General features: G+C 44.2%; 1 protein-coding gene across 1 annotated transcript in view; it reads right to left on the reverse strand.

Moving 5' to 3' along the window:
* Window positions 1–16,287, reverse strand: part of PHF21B (PHD finger protein 21B) — a 60,515-nt gene that overhangs the window by 29,791 nt on the left and 14,437 nt on the right. Inside the window, exon 3 of the mRNA XM_032221865.1 lies at window positions 891–1,241. Coding sequence (XP_032077756.1) covers window positions 891–1,241 — 351 coding nt within the window. The remainder of the gene's footprint in view (window positions 1–890; window positions 1,242–16,287) is intronic.

The following is a 16,287-nucleotide window of genomic DNA, read 5'->3' on the forward strand; positions in this document are numbered from 1 at the left end:
GTTTAATCTATAATACATCAGTTTATATCCTTCAGCCCCTTATAATACATCAGTTTATATCCTTCAGCACCTATCAGGAATGAAGAAAGGACCAAAAGTAAAGGTTTCTAGGGAGCGGTGCTCGTCCCCCTTTCAAAGCCGAAGAGCCAGTGCTGTCCGAAGACGTCTCCGTGGTCAATTTGACTGGCATGACTAAACACCGAAGGTGCATGGAACGCTGTTACCTTCCTATCAAAGATGGTTCCTATTTTTTCTACTTGCATTTTTACGTGCTTTCGAACTGCTAAGTTGGCAGAAGCTGGGACAAGTAATGGGAGCTCGCTCCGTTATGCGGTGCTAGGGATTCGAACCGCCAACCTTTCTGATCGACAAGCTCAGCGTCTTAGTCACCGTGTCCCATATTGAAAATAAAGCTATGGACATTATCTCTGGATTCTTAACAGTTGCATTTGGCTCCGTTGTTTTCATCTGTTTCCCATTAATTTTAAGGGCCAAATTTGCTTCGACAGTGTCTGATTACCATTATGGTCACTTAACTGGTTTGCAATGAAAGATGTTTCTAGACACTTGGCTACTTCTGATTACCACTACTGAAGGCCAATAATGATTATGCCAATTCTACAAAAGCTCTCTTGCTTAGCTTGCAAGCTGGCTAACCCTTGACCTCTTATATCGCTCAGTTCTGGGATATATGAATGAATCCCTTCACGACTGCCAAGTGAGGTCAAGTGATAAGATTTGATTATGAACCCCATTTACTGAGACATACAAGATTCTCACTTTATTCATCCGGGCAGTGACTGTACTAAGGAGAAGCTCAGATCAGCCGTCCTGATAGTGTATTAAGTTTAGTCGTTTGTAATGCCTGCAGTTCCCTTAATGAAACCTACCTTGCTGTCAGCACTGATGAGAAGTGGCTGCACTTTAATGCTGTCATTAACCACCGAGACAGCAGCGCTGGTGTTGATGGGCATTGCATTATTGGGAGATGTTGAGATAATGGCATATGCTACCCCAGCACTATTCAGGGATGAGGAGAGGGCTGCCGTCTCTGCGACACTTTGCGATTGGTTGCTGGACGTCTGTACATGGCTAACGGTATTGTTGGCAGTGGGGAGGGCAGGAGTTGGGTTCTTGATGCTGACCACTGTTGCCTTCTGAAACGTTGGAGGTTGCTTGGAAGGTTGATCTCGGCATGGAGAAATTGGGAGGCTGTCTGGGATCAGAGTCTTTGGCCTAACCTGCAGGAAAGAGAAGGGGGGAAAAAACCTCTTCTACATAACTCCGGAGGAAGCAATTTCAATCACCCTCTTTTAACGGCCCCACAATCCCTTGCGGGGTGGAGTCTGGGCAACTGAATGGAGTGGAGTGTTTACTGGCCGGATGCCCTTATTGTCGCCAATGCGGAGTTGTTTTTTTCCCCAGTAGATATATTCTCAGTGTGCCCAGGGAGAGAAATATCAGCCTCTGGCTAGGATCGAACTGACAGCCTCCTGGTTATGAGGTGAGAACTCCATCTCTGGGCCACCACTCCATAGGAGGAAGCCATTTCAATGCCATTTAACAAAAAAGTAGACTTGGGGGTTTTTTCAAATCATTTTGTAAGGATGTGCACAGTGTAACTACTATTTTGAGAAAAGCCAGGAGGAAAATACAGTAGAGAGAGGTTTGGTCTTTCAAACAGTGGTTTATCTACAAGGCCTATATACCACGTTTCCCCAAAAATAAGACAGGGTCTTATTTTCTTTTGCCCCTCAAAATATGGCCTTGGGCTTATTATAGAGGGAGGGCTTATTGTTTTGGGGTTGCTGGGCAGCTTCTCCCTTGCGAACTGGCTCCCGAAGAGCCAGGCATAGCAGCCTCAGGGGCGAAGCAACCATGAGGTGACCACGCTCACGAGCAGCCGCCCGGCAAACCCCCTCTCCAGCTGGGCAGAGGGCTATTCTCTGACCTAGGGGGTATCCCTAAGGCATCAAGCCACGTGGCGCTCTGCCCGCTCCCCAGCTCCCGCAGCTTGGCACATTCGGGATACCCCCTAGGTCAGTGCATGGTGCTCTGCTTGGTTGGAGAAGGGGTTGCGTGAGCGTCTGTTCTGCCCCCGCCACGCTCCGAGCATAACTTCTTCTTCGGCTTCCAAACTCCAAAACTCGGCTGCTGAGTCTTCCAGCAGTGGCTGCTCTAGGAGTGCGCTCTATGGTTGTGGGACGGCTGCCGGACAGAGAGTCTTCTGGACAGAGTCTTCCAGCTCACACAACCCCTTCTCCACACGGGCAGACCTCCATGCGCTGACCTATGGGGTGTCCCAAATGTGCCAAGCCGCGGGAGCTGGGGAGCGGGCAGAGCGCCACATGCCTTGGTGCCTTAGGGATACCCCCTAGGTCAGTGAAAGGTGCTCTGCCCAGCTGGAGAGGGGGTTTGCTGGGTGGCTGCTCGTGAGCATGGTCACCTCATTGCTGCTTCACCCCTGAGGCTGTGCCCGGCTCTTTGGGAGTTCGCTCGCAAGGGAGCAGCCACCTGGCAACTCCCCCCTCCAGCCAGGCAGAATGCCACTCCCCAACCTAGCGGTATCCCAAAGGCGCCAAGCAACGTGAGTGCCTTCTCCCCCAGCTCTCATGGCTTGGCTCCTTTGTGATACCGCTAGGTCGGTGAGCGGTGCTCTGCCTGGCTGGAGGGGTGTGTGTATCCAGGGAGGTTATTTTTGGGGGTGGGCTTATATTTTTGCCCATGCAAAAAATGTGGCAAGGCGTTAGTTTCAGGACAGGTCATATTTTGGGGGAAACACGGTATATATATATACACGTACATATATACATACACATACATACACCTACTAGGCAAAGCCAGGCAATCAATCAATCTTCAACTATAACATGGAAGCACACAAGGAGAGAGAGAGATAGATGCCCTCACATGGCCTCCCTTATATAGACATCTTCTTAAAGTGATAACCCTGCTGACTCATTCGCATTGCATCATCTCAGTTTACAGCCTTACAGTAGCTGGTCAGCTATTAAATCATCATTATCTTAAGAATATTTTTTCAACAGTTTGCTGAAATGCAGATTTCCAACCTTATTCTGAGTTCTGCTGATGCGAAAGCAGCATCTCACAAAGGCAAAGCGGGATAGAGTTTAGGAAGCCTTTTCTCTTAGGCCAGGCATCCCCAACCCCCAGTCCATGGATTGACATAGGTCCACGGTCTGCCAAGAACCAGCCCGCACAAGCAAGCAAAGCACCACCTTCGCGCATGCAGAACCACAAAATAGCGCCCTCACCCGGTCTGAGGAAAAAAAGCTCTCCGCAGAACGAGTCCGTGGCACCCAAAAGGTTTGGGTCCATTGTCTTAGACCAGTGGTTCTCAACCTTCCCAATGCCGCGACCCTTTAATACAGTTCCTCATGTTGTGGTGACCTCCAACCATAAAATTGGTGGTTCCTAAGACCATCGAAAATATGTGTTTTCCGATGGTCTTAGGCGACCCCTGTGAAAGGGTCTTTCGACCCCCAAAGAGGTCCCGACCCACAGGTTAAGAACCACTGCCTTAGACTCTTTCTTCACTGTCAGTTCCACATCAAACCCTCTCTAGAGCTTATCCTCTCTAGAGGATAAGCTCTAGAGAAAAGAGGTGGTTACTCTAGATAGCATCATGGTTGAAAGGTTCTAGATCTCTCATTCAACTCAAAAAGTCCAAGATCCAAGTGAAATTCCTTCGTGTGTGAGAGTATCAGAGGTGGGTTCCTACCAGTTCGCACCTATTCGGTAGAACCGGTTCGTCAAATCTACCGAACCGGTTAGAAGAGGTTCCATCAGTGGACCCGGAAAGCAGGCCACACCTACAGAAGAGGTTCCAAAAATTTTTAAAACCCACCACTGGTCCTTGGATATGATTATTCTACACTATCATGCTCATATTTATAAAACTCAGTGCCTCTGTGAAAGGTAAGGATGACTACTGTGTTTGTGGTGCAATCAGAACATTGCGTGTGTTGAAGTTGTTTTAACACAAAACAAAGATTCCTTTTAAAAAACAAGTTTACATCATATTCTTATGCATGCCAGTGCTGTGTGTGAGGTAATTTAAGGTGGTTCTGACAAGTGTCGTCGGCATCTTCATATCCGGTCACATAGGCGGCAAGCCATTCCCATCCAGTTACATGGGCAGCAAGCCACTCCCACAAAGGAGGCCACACCCACAGAGTAGGTTCGAACAATTTTTTAAACCCACTATTGGAGAGTATGTATGTGCATGTGTGTGCATCACATATAACACATGGGCAGAATTTTGATCACAACCTCATGGTAATCATCTTGACTTTTTTTTTAACCATACCCTGTAGAAATTTCTGCCCACAGCTAGTCAATCATGAATCTACAACATCAGAGAAGCACTCTCTGGAGTACATAAATGAACTAACGCATCACTCCTTCCCACCTTCCATCTGCTGCCTTCCACCTCAACTGACATTAAAACAAATGAGCAAAAACTCGAAGGCCTCTTCCAAATTTTTCTCGGGAAAAGCTAGTCAACATCTGAGTCACCCACAAAGTGCCCAGGCCACACCCACTTTTCGGAGTTCTGATCAACAAGCATTTTCTTTTCAATTCAAAATGTGTGAAGTTATTCGATCGATTAAATAACTTTTGATGTAAATATTAAAAGCAAACACAGGATTTCATGAATAAAGATGTACAGTTTCTTGGCAGTGTCATAAGTTGTGAGAATAAACTTTGGGAGCAGAAGGAAGAGCTGTATCCAAGACAAACTCAGATTTAAAAAAAGAAATCTGGGTCTGGGACAGAACTGTAATTTTTGAGAAAGTGTCTCAGATATGACTCTCCTTGTGACATGAAGGAGACAAAGGGCAGGAGGCACATTACAAGATTTGGTTAATATAACCTTATAATATTGTGTTTCCCTGAAATACGCTATTGACACACACACACACCCCAAAAAATAAGCGCTTGGCCTTATTTCTGGATCTTATGATGTTTGAGGTGCAGGAGGCCCCTTAACCTCAGCCCATGGCCCGCAGATCAGCTGATCCAGAGAAGGGTGGGTGCCCTCCCTCTTTTGGCATGTGGTCCACTAGACTAAAAATTATAGGCTGGCTCTGTGAAAGAATGAATCAGATTTATGCAGTGGTGGGCTGCTGTGAGTTCGCACAGGTTGAGGCGATCCTCTAGCTAAGGATCTGTCCAGTTTGGTGAACATGCCATTCCCACCCTTGGCTGACCCCGCCCCTCCAACCCCCCCCCCCCATCCCATCCCAGGGCTCTCCACGCGGCCTGTTTGGGATACCAGGTAAGTACAGGGCCCACAGGGAGGCTCTGGGAGGGCCTCACGGAAGTTCTGGAAGTCCGGAAATGGGCCGTTTCTGGCCTCCAGAGCCTGGGGAGGCAGTTTTCGTCCTCCCAGAAGCTTGAGGAAAACCTCCAGAACCTGAGAAGGGTCAAAAATGGGCCTCCCAGAAGGCTGGAAATGGGCCGTTTCTGGCTGCCAGAGCCCCGGGAGGCTGTTTCGCCCTTCCGGACATTCGCGGAAAGCCTCCGGAGCCCAGGGAGGGTGAAAATGCCCCCTCCCCATGGCATAGGAGGATGACTAGGCCATGCTCACCATGGCCATGCCCACACAGCAACCAGGCAGAGAACCTGTTGTTAAACTTTTTGAAGCCCACCCCTGAATTTATGGTGCTTCTATGTCTCATGTGACAAAATCTTCATGTATAATGCCACAAATATGGTACTTGCAGTGGCTTCACCTCTCAATAGAGAAGAATCTACAGTGAGAAGCAGTCATTCCATATTTGCGACAGAAAGAGATCTACTTGATTTTGTTAGAGATGGAACCCAGTTCATATGAAATGTGGACAGAAGAACAGCATGAAACAGGATCACCCTGGACCCAGTAAGTTTGATTGTCAGCACTCCTCCATTGAATAATTAGGAAAGATGTATCTTACAATACAATAGCAGAGTTGGAAGGGACCTTGGAGGTCTTCTAGTCCAACCCCCTGCCTAGGCAGGGAACCCTATACCGTTTCAGACAAATGGCTATCCAGCATCTTCTTAAAAACCTCCAGTGTTGGAGCATTCACAACTTCTGGAGGCAAGTTGTTCTATTGATTAATTGTTCTAACTATCAGGAAATTTCTCCTTAGTTCTAAGTTACTTCTCTCCTTGATTAGTTTTCACCCATTGCTTCTTGTTCTACTCTCAGGTCCCTTGACTCCCTCTTCTTTGTGGCAGCCCCTGAGATAGTGGAACACTGCTATCATGTCTCCCTTCTTTTCATTAAACTAGACATACCCAATTCCTGCAATCATTCCTCTTATGTTTTAGCCTCCAGTCCCTTAATCATTCGTGTTGCTTTTTTCTGTACTCTTTCTAGAGCCTCAAAATCTTTTTTACATCGTGGCGACCAAAACTGAATGCAGTATTCCAAGTGTGGCCTTACCAAGGCATTATAAATGGTATTAACACTTCACGTGATCTTGATTCTATCCCTCTGTTTAGGCAGCCTAGAACTGTGTTGGCTTTTTGGCAGCTGCTGCACACGACTGGCTCATATTTAAATGGTTGTCCACTAGGGCTCCAAGATCCCTTTCACAGTTACTACTATTGAGCAAGGTGCCACCTATACTGTACCTGTGCATTTCGTTTTTCTTGCTCCGGTACAGAAAAAACATCTTTGGAAGAAAATGGTCCACAAAGATTTGTCTACGCAGCAGAACACCATCATTTCTGAGAGACAAAGAAAGTTCCTGCCAGCTCAAAACATGTAGTGAATACTCAAAATATTATATTGAGTACTGTGTGCTGTATACCTACTGTGTACTTTCTATCACTAGGAGAAGCATATCTTGGGAGACTGAATTCAATTTGAAAATAAGCCTCTTCCAGAATAATTATTATAAGTATACAGGTGAAACTCAAAAAATTAGAATATCACGCAAAAGTGCATTTAATGCAACTTAAAAGGTGAAACTAATATATGAGATAGACTCATTACATGCAAAGCAAGATAGTTCAAGCTGTGATTTGTCATAATTGTGATGATTGTGGCTTACAGCTCATGAAAACCCCAAATCCACAATCTCAGAAAATTAGAATATTACATGCAATCAATAAAACAAGGATCGTACATAGAACAATATCGGACCTCTGAAAAGTATAAGCATGCATATGTACTCAGTACTTGGTTTGGGCCTCTTTTGCAGCAATTACTGCCTCAATGCGGCGTGGCATGGAAGCTATCAGCCTGTGGCACTGCTGAGGTGTTATGGAAGACCAGGATGCTTCAATAGCGGCCTTCAGCTCTTCTGCATTGTTTGATCTCATGTCTCTCATCTTTCTCTTGGAAATGCCCCATAGATTCTCTATGGGGTTCAGGTCAGGTGAGTTTGCTGGCCAATCAAGCATAGTAAGCCCACAGTCATTGAACCAGGTTTTGGTGCTTTTGGCAGTGTGGGCAGATGCCAAGTACTGCTGGAAAATGAAGTCAGCATCCCCATTTTAAGCTCATCTGCGGAAGGAAGCATGAAGTGCTCCAAAATCTCCTGGTACACAACTGTGTTGACCCTGGATTTAATGAAGCACAGTGGACCAACAACAGCAGAAGACATGGCTCCCCAAATCAACACAGACTGTGGAAACTTCACACTGGACTTCAAGCATCTTGCAGTGTGTGCCTCTCCATTCTTCCTTCGTACTCTGGATCCTTGGTTTCCAAATGAGATGCAAAAGTTGCTCTCATCAGAAAAGAGGACTTTGGACACTGAGCAACAGACCAGGTCTTTTTTTTTTTTAGCCCAGGTAAGACACTTCTGAGGTTGTTTGTTGTTCAGGAGCGACTTGACAAGAGGAATACGACATTTTGAAGCCCATGTCCAGGATCTGCCTGTGTGTGGTGGCTCTTGATGCACTGACTCCAGCCTCAGTCCTGTGAAAGTCCCCAACACTTTTGAATGGCCTTTTCCTGACAATCCTCTCCAGGCTGCGGTCATCCCTGCTGCTTGTGCACCTTTTTCTTCCACACTTTTCACTTCCACATAACTTTCTATTAATTTGCTTTGATACAGCACTTTGGGAACATCCAACTTCTTTTGCAATTACCTTTTGAGGCTTTCCCTCCTTATGGAGGGTATCAATGATGGTTTTCTGCACAACTGTCAGGTCAGCAGTCTTTCCCATGATTGTGATTCCTACTGAACCAGACTGAGTGACCATTTAAAGGCTCAGGAACCCTTTGCAGGTGTTATGGCTTAATTAGCTGATTAGAGTGGGACACTTTGAGCCTAGAATGTTGCACCTTTTCACAATATTCTAATTTTCTGAGATTATGGATTTGGGGTTTTCATGAGCTGTAAGCCATAATCATCACAATTATGACAAATCATGTCTTGAACTCTCTTGCTTTGCATGTAATGAGTCTATCTCATATAATAGTTTCACCTTTTAAGTTGCATTACTGAAATAAATGAACTTTTGCACGATATTCTAATTTTTCGAGTTTCACCTATAAGTATAATCTTTATTGTCATTGTACTTAAATACAACGAAATTGCTTTTAACCTCACTGGTGCAAAATTATAGCAGAAACAAAAAAAGAAAGAAAAAGAAAAAAACTAGCGTGTGCATGGAGTGATTGTGCTTGTATTTAAAAGTCTCACAGCTCAAGGATAGAAACTGTCTTTAAACCTGTTTGTTCTGCTGGCTATACTTTGATGTCTTCTGCCTGATGGTAGAAGTGCAAAGAGACACTGACCAGGGTGTGAATCTGGCGATGTCATCCAGTGGTGTCAGAGGGCTACCAATGGTTTCTTGTGCCGAATTGATCACTCTCTGTAGTGCCTTCCTGTCTGCAGCTGTTAAACCAGCATACCATACTGTAATACAATATGTGAGGACACTTTCTATGGTGGACCGATGACTAGTTTATAGCCATCAACATAAAATAGGTTACAGAAACAGAACATCCATACAATAATGCAATAACAATAGCACTTTCCAGCCCTCTGTAAGCAGTTTACAGAGTCAGCATAATTGCCCCCAACAATCTGGGTCCTCATATTATCCACCACGGAAGGATGGAAAGCTGAATCAACCTTGAGCCTGGTGAGATTCGAACTGCTAAATTGCAGGCAGCCGACAGGCAGCAGAAGTAGCCTGCAGTACTGCATTCTAACCACTGTGCCACTGTCATGGATTATATATTACAAACAGACAAAAAAATAAGGGATAGATTACTTGATTAGCTGATGCCACTTATTATTGGCTGCTGCACTGCACACACTGGCACATTTTGATGCCTTTTAGCTGGGAAGAAGTTACTATCCCTAAAAAAAATTTGGAAAGAAATTATTCTGGATAGTCTAGAAAGTTTACTTAAAAGACAATACGGTTATCACATTGATCCTTACAAAACTGTCTATAGCAGAGCGTGCCCAACTCTTTCACCTATCTCTGAGTTAGAAGGGTAGCAACATTCCTCAAAGGAGCCTATTAAATTTGACTTTTCGCAAGGCAGATGGAGGGAGTCTCAACAGTGAGCCTGAATGCAATGATTAAGCAGCTGAGGGCTCATAGCTCAAAAAACACGCAAGGTTGTAGGCCACGAATAGCCAAAACTGTGAAAAGTGTTCATCGGTAGGAACATCTTCTAGGTGCAAGGAAATTTATTGAAGAAACGAGCCCAACCGGACAGAAGTTAGTTTAATCTACAAAGCATCTGGGGTGCAATTCCTGTTCTAAATGCAGATGAATTAGATCAGAGGTGGTATTCAGCAGATTTTAACCAGTTCTGGAGAACCGGTAGCGGAATTTTTGAGTAGTTCAGAGAACCGGTAAATACCAGCTCTGGCTGGCCCTGCCCCCATCTATTCTCTGCCTCCCGAGTCCCAGCTGATCAGAAGGGAATGGGGATTTTGCAGTAACCTTCCCCTGGAGTGGGGAGGGAATGAAGAATTTACAGTATCCTTCTGCTGCCACGCCCACCAAGCCATGCCCACCAAGCCATGCCACGCCCACCAAGCCACGTCCACAGAACCGGTAGTAAAAAAAAAATTGAATCCCACCACTGAGCTAGATGCACTAGAGAAGTCACAGAGCCACTTCTAATGGTAGTGAAAATGGGACACAACACAAAATGCCTTCTGGAAGTCTGGATGTAAATCTGGCATTCACAACCTGGCAAGAGACAAGTGTGGTGCCCTATTGGATTGGGAATCCACCATCAGCCATGGAAACGCACTGGGTTTTCTACAACATTGTGGTAGGAAACATTGGAGGAAGGAGAGCTAAGTTCACCACCTTGAATTCCTTACTCAAGTAGGATATACTGTAAATCAAATTAATTAATCATCTTCCTGAGTAATAACAAGGATTGACCATCTGATGTCTCATGTGTTGATAAAACAAGTGAAATCTATCAACAAAGAAGATACAGAAACAATTAAAAGTTTTGTCTGAAAGTCTTCCTCCAAATATCCTGAATGTGAAGGTGAAGGTGATTTTTTAATAAATTTCTGCACCTACAATTAGTGTATGGAAAGCTTGATTCCAAGTTAAGGCCAAGAACAAAACGGATGTTCTTCTGATCTTTTGCACTTAATTCGTAGCATAATCAGCCTTGGTGCTAAATAATCTTTTCCTCTCATAAGAAAAAATTGTGGGGAGTCATTAATAGAGTGCCAAGTGTGACATTGAAAAATGACAAGACAAACCATCACCTTTGTTTGTTTAATATTTGAAAAGTGTGCTTCTTGTAGGAAATATTCTTTAGCCTAGCTATCCTTAGACTACATATAACAAGGTGAAGGTTTTAAAAAAGCACAAGAAAGAATGTTCTTTCTGCGCCAACTCAGAAAGCTCAGACTGCCCAAAGAGCTGCTGATACAGTTCTACGGAGGAATTATTGAGTCCGTCATCTGCACCTCTAATAACTGTCTGGTTTGGCTCTGCAACCCAACAAGACAGACACGGAGGATAATTAGAACTGCAGAAAAAACAATGGCTACCAACCTGCCTTCCATTAAAGACCTGTACACTGCATGAATCAAAAAGAGGGCCGTGAAAATATCTACAGACCCCTCATATCCTGGAGATAAATTGTTTCAACTCCTACCCTCAAAACGACACTATAGGGCACTGCACACCAGAACAATTAGACACAAGGAGTTTTTTCCCAAATGCCATCACTCTGCTTAACAACTAATTCTCACAACACTGTCAAACTATTTACTAAGACTGTATTACTGTTATTCTTCTCATCCTTCCTAGTATCTATATCTTCCCACTTACGACTGTAACGACGTTGCTTGTATCTTTACAATTTATATTGTTTTATCTGTTTACTAGTATGATTTGATATCTTATTAGTAACCTTGATTATCACTAAGTGTTGTATCTTTTATTCTTGACGAATGTATTTTATTTTACTTATGTATACTGAGAGCTTATGCAGCAAAGACAAATTCCTTGGGTGTCCAATCACACTTGGCCAATAAAGAATTCTACTCTTTATGAATGGTGATGAGATTCATCAACCGAAGCTAAGTTTTCCAATTTATTTCTTTAAAGCAGCTAGTAGAAAAGAAGACAATCCAAAATAGAGAGAGAGAAAAATGGCTTTATAAAAAAGAAATCTAAGAATGCTCCAAAGAGCCTTCTGTGTGACATTCAAGAAGAGATTTTTCCAACAAAGACGGTCTGCAGTTAACTACCATGCTTACTGTGGATGTAATTAAGTAAACAATATGCTGTATACTCAAGATCTTGCACGAATGATTTATTGTGCCACACAGTTAAATTCAGTTTCTTCCAATCCACTTGCTCTCAGCACTGTTTGTTTCCCAATAATTGGATACTGAAAATAACAGCCTATGCTGTTGCCTTCCTGCATGCAAAAGTAGATTTTTAGCTTTTGCAGCTTGAAGAAAAGAGGCAAAGCCGAGCGGAAAAATTGCCCTGTTTGCACACACATCAGTGCTGATTCTGGTAGTTGTAGCTGCACTGCAATTCAGTGTAACACAGCTCATATGGCAATACTTGTGTCTTGATTTCTTAATAGAGGGGAAGAATCCTACAGAAAGGATGTCTCTGTCCAGCTGTTGAAACAACTCGAATTGGTTCCAGTCAGCTTGGCCAATGGTGAATCATTTGGTACCCTGTTTTCCTGAAAATAAGACTTACCGTATTTTTCGGAGTATAAGATGCACATTTTGCCACCAAAAAAGAGGGTGAACATCTGGGTGCATCTTATACACTGAAGACAGTATTTTTGGCATCCAAAGAGGATTTGGGAGGCCTGCAAAGTGCTCCTGGGGGCCAGGAAGGGCAAAAATGAGCTAAAAATGGGCTGTTTTTTTGCTCATGTTTGCCGCCCAGCCCCCAGGAGCACTCTACAAGTCTCCCAAAGCCTAAGCATGCCCTGTTTTTTTGGTTTTAAAAAAGGGTCATTTTTTTGCTCATTTTTGCACCCCCTCCCCCCCCCCAGCCTTCAGGAGCACTTTGCAGGCCTCTCAAACTTTCTGCATGCCCTGTTTTTCCCAAAAATGAAGCGGGCAGAGGGTTTGGGAGCCCTGCAGAGTGCAAAAACTTTTTTTTTAATTTACCTCTTCAAAATCTTTGTGCGTCTTATAGTCTGAAAAATACGGTATCCCAAAAATAAGCCCTGGCATGTTTTTACAGGTGGCCTAATATAAGCACTTCCCCGCAAAATAAGCCATACTTTAAGAGTCTACGTAACCGTCTGCTCATTTGCCCATTTCGTCTGGTTGCTTGCGGTGCTGCAGCCACGAAGTGAGGCGGAATGGTGGTGGTGGAGCTGCCCCACATGCCCTGCACTGGCTCACTTCAAGGGCCCTGCAGCCAGGCCATCCTTGCCCCGACACCTGTCTCGCAGCAACAGTAACCAATAGCCATGTGCAGCAGGAACCTACATGGCCACCAGCCCATCCCATCTGCTTGCTCACAGCTGCAACAGAGCAGGAAGTCAAGTGGTGTGTTGATGCTGTAGCCACGGGGCGACGCAGGTGTCGGGGTGTAGGTGGCCTGAAGTAAGCCGATGCAGAGCCCGTGGGGCGGCTTCTCTGCTTCACGGCGGCAGCACTGGTATAACACATGGCCTCCCCCCCCCCACTAGCAAGCAGCAGAAGTGGGCCTCCTGTACATTGGGGGGGACACCCCCAAAAAAATAAGCCCTAATGTTTATTTTGAGGCCCAAAACAAAATAACCCAGGTCTTATTTTCGGGGAAACACAGGTAGCAATTTTTCAGTATTATTTGGAGGAATTCATGCCCTTATGACCAAATCTGCACCTGCCTCCATCTTTTACCCCTGCAAATCAGTTTTCCTAACGCAACTCATTTCTCTTGCCATCTCTTTCCTCCTTAGGCCTCAACACCACCCCACGCCTTGTCGCTTCCCCCAGATCTCATTTTAATGCTTGGGAAGTTGGGGGGTTTGGCAGTGTTTCTCAATCTTGCAGGCTGGGGAATTCTGGGAGTTGAAGTCCACACGTCTGAAAATTGCCCGGGTTAAAAAACAGTTCCTTAGCGTGTGTACACAACAAAAAGGGTAAAGTATAATAGTTCAGATGTTGGACAAGGAATGGGGAGACACGGAATCTAGGCCCCTTTAGTATTTAAGCCAGCTGCTTTCCCTCACCTGACCGATCTCATAAGACGGCAGTGCAAGAAGATGGGGGGCATTATCTATGCTACCTTTGGTTTGGATACAAAAGCCAGAATATACACCTAAGTAAATGAACCAACTTCCCCTCCTTTAAGTATTTTCTCTACTGTCCAAAGGCAGACTGAAACTTCTCTGGAAGTCAAGCCTGCTTTATTTCCTGTTTGATTGTAAAAGCTGTTCTCTAAAGCAGCGGTCAGCAACTGGTGGTCCGTGAGAAAATTTCGGTGGTCCGCAGAAAAAATATTTGCATTTTTTATATTACACTAAATCAGGGGTCCTCAAATTACGGCCCCTGGGCTGGATACGTGCAGTGAACATTTGTGTTGCTGTAGAGAGTCTCCCCCTTCAGGGTCTTTTTGTGAGGGTCAGAGGGGGGCAGAAATTCCAACTTGGAGTCTGCTTCGGCCTCCTGGTATGGGGATTTGGACGAAAGCTGGAAGGAAGTGCCACTAGTGGTAAGGAGCTGGAGGGCCTTGTTCCATCTCAGCCTGCTGAGCCTTCAGGCTCCAGTACCTGGCCTTGCACTCCCGCAGGACTTCCCTCTGCCTATGCTCGTAGTCCTCAGTGAGGTGCTTCTGCTGAGCCTCCTTCTCGGTCAGATCCAATTTGAACTGAGCCAGCTGTTTTGCCAACTCTTTCTCATGGTGGCTGCTTAGCTCCAACAACTGCTTCCTGTTGGGGCTCTAAGGAGCCCGGGTGGGCAGGCGATGGGTGGGTGGAAGTGGATGGGCAAGTGGAGGCTAGCAAGGTGTCCCTTGATGTGAGTGACATCGAGTTGACCACGCCCACCCAGCCACATGACCACCTAGCCACGCCCATCCAGCCGGTCATTAGGCAGATCATATTAGTGGTCTGAGGGATTTAAAATTATGAATTTAGTGGTCCCTGAGGTCCGAAAGATTGGGGACCCCTGCTGTTAAGCATCATTTATATTTTGCAGTTCTCTAATCAGAGATCAAAACAGTGAGGGCTGAACTAAAAAGCCCAGTACTTTTGAAATCTGGCACTACAAGAATATAAAAAACACTCAGAAGTGCTCATTCATCCATTGCTTTCTTTCCTCTGAATTCAAAATCCCATTACGGGTAGTCCTTGACAAATGGAGCCCAACATTTCTACTGTTCGCTAGAAGTTTGTTAAGTGAAATTGGCCCCATTTTATGACCTTTCTTGCCAGAGTTGTTAAGTGAATCCCTGCAGTTGTTAAATTAGGGATACAGTTGTTAAGGGAACGTGGCTTCCCCATTGTCTTTGCTTGTCAGAGGGTTGCAAAATGGAATCATATGACCCCGGCACACTGCAAACAGTCATAAATGTGAGTCAGTTGCTAATTGTCCGAATTTTGACCACTTGACCATGGAGATGCTAATGGCCATAAGCCAAATATCATTTTTTCAGTGGTGTTTTAACTTTGAACGAATGAACTGTTGTATGTTGAGGATTATCTATACTGATGATAAAATAATTCAAATCTACATTCATGTATTGTATTAGCAAAACAGAATGAATGCTATGATTAGACTAATTTAAATACACTTGGCATTGTTGCATTAATGTATATATGCAGATAAAATGCGTCAGACTGCGTTGTGCAAAAATCTTAAAAAGTGATTCTTTTGCATATGTAAACTGCTAGCTCAGGTTAACCCAGGGTCTTTGCTGCCCCCTTGTGAAAATTCAGCTCAACTGCACATTCTACCTACCTCTTAAGTTTCCACCTGCTTTCAAATCATTTCAAAATAATTCATTTTTACATATAACAAAAAAAGTGTCGCTGTGCACACAACGTTAAGTTTTTTTTAAAAACCCAATAGTTGTCCTGCCCCAAAGGCCAAGAAAAATTAGCATAAAGAGCTGTTTTCGTACTGTTTTAATCCTTACATTCCACACTGTGTCATTGAACTTTAACGAACAGTGTTAAAATATACAATTAAAGGATTAGAGATTTTATTTAAAAAGACCCCAACAACATATACTGCAAACATATGTTAAATGATGATAAAAATATAAAGAGGAGGTTATGCATTCAAAGTAGAACCAAGTAGTATCAATAAAGGAGAATATTTGTAGCTCAAGGTTGAAATAAAGTGTCCTTGGTGCTCTCTGAGCTTGCTTGTTTTCTTGCAGATGTCTCATTACCCTAACTAGGTAACGTCATCAGTGCTAGTGATGACGTTACCAAAAATCAAGTAGACATGATGACATTTATGCCCTCTGCTTCTTGAATACTTATGCACAGGAAATTTAATCAGATGGCAGTCTGAAATACAGAATATTATGAGCAAAGAAAGCTGATGCTCTACCAACATTTCATTTCCAGAAATGATTTTATCATAGTCCCCATTGGAAATCTTTTGAGGTTCCACTGCATGACAGTTTGGAGGCGTTCATTCAAAAAGTGCATGAGGAAAAGAGTAAATTTCAGCCACTGTCTTTTATTAAATTGTATGTTCAGTGGTGAAGCAAAATCACAGTCTTGCTCCTTCATTCTTGTCCTTGAAAACGTTCTTCTTCATTAAAAAAAAGCATAAAATCCACAACTGGATTGTGATTTCCACTTACGACCTGAACAAACGGCTACTCAATAAGTTTGAA

This window comes from Thamnophis elegans, chromosome 7 (genome assembly GCF_009769535.1).
Source record: "Thamnophis elegans isolate rThaEle1 chromosome 7, rThaEle1.pri, whole genome shotgun sequence".
NCBI classification, from domain to species: Eukaryota; Metazoa; Chordata; class Lepidosauria; order Squamata; family Colubridae; genus Thamnophis; species Thamnophis elegans.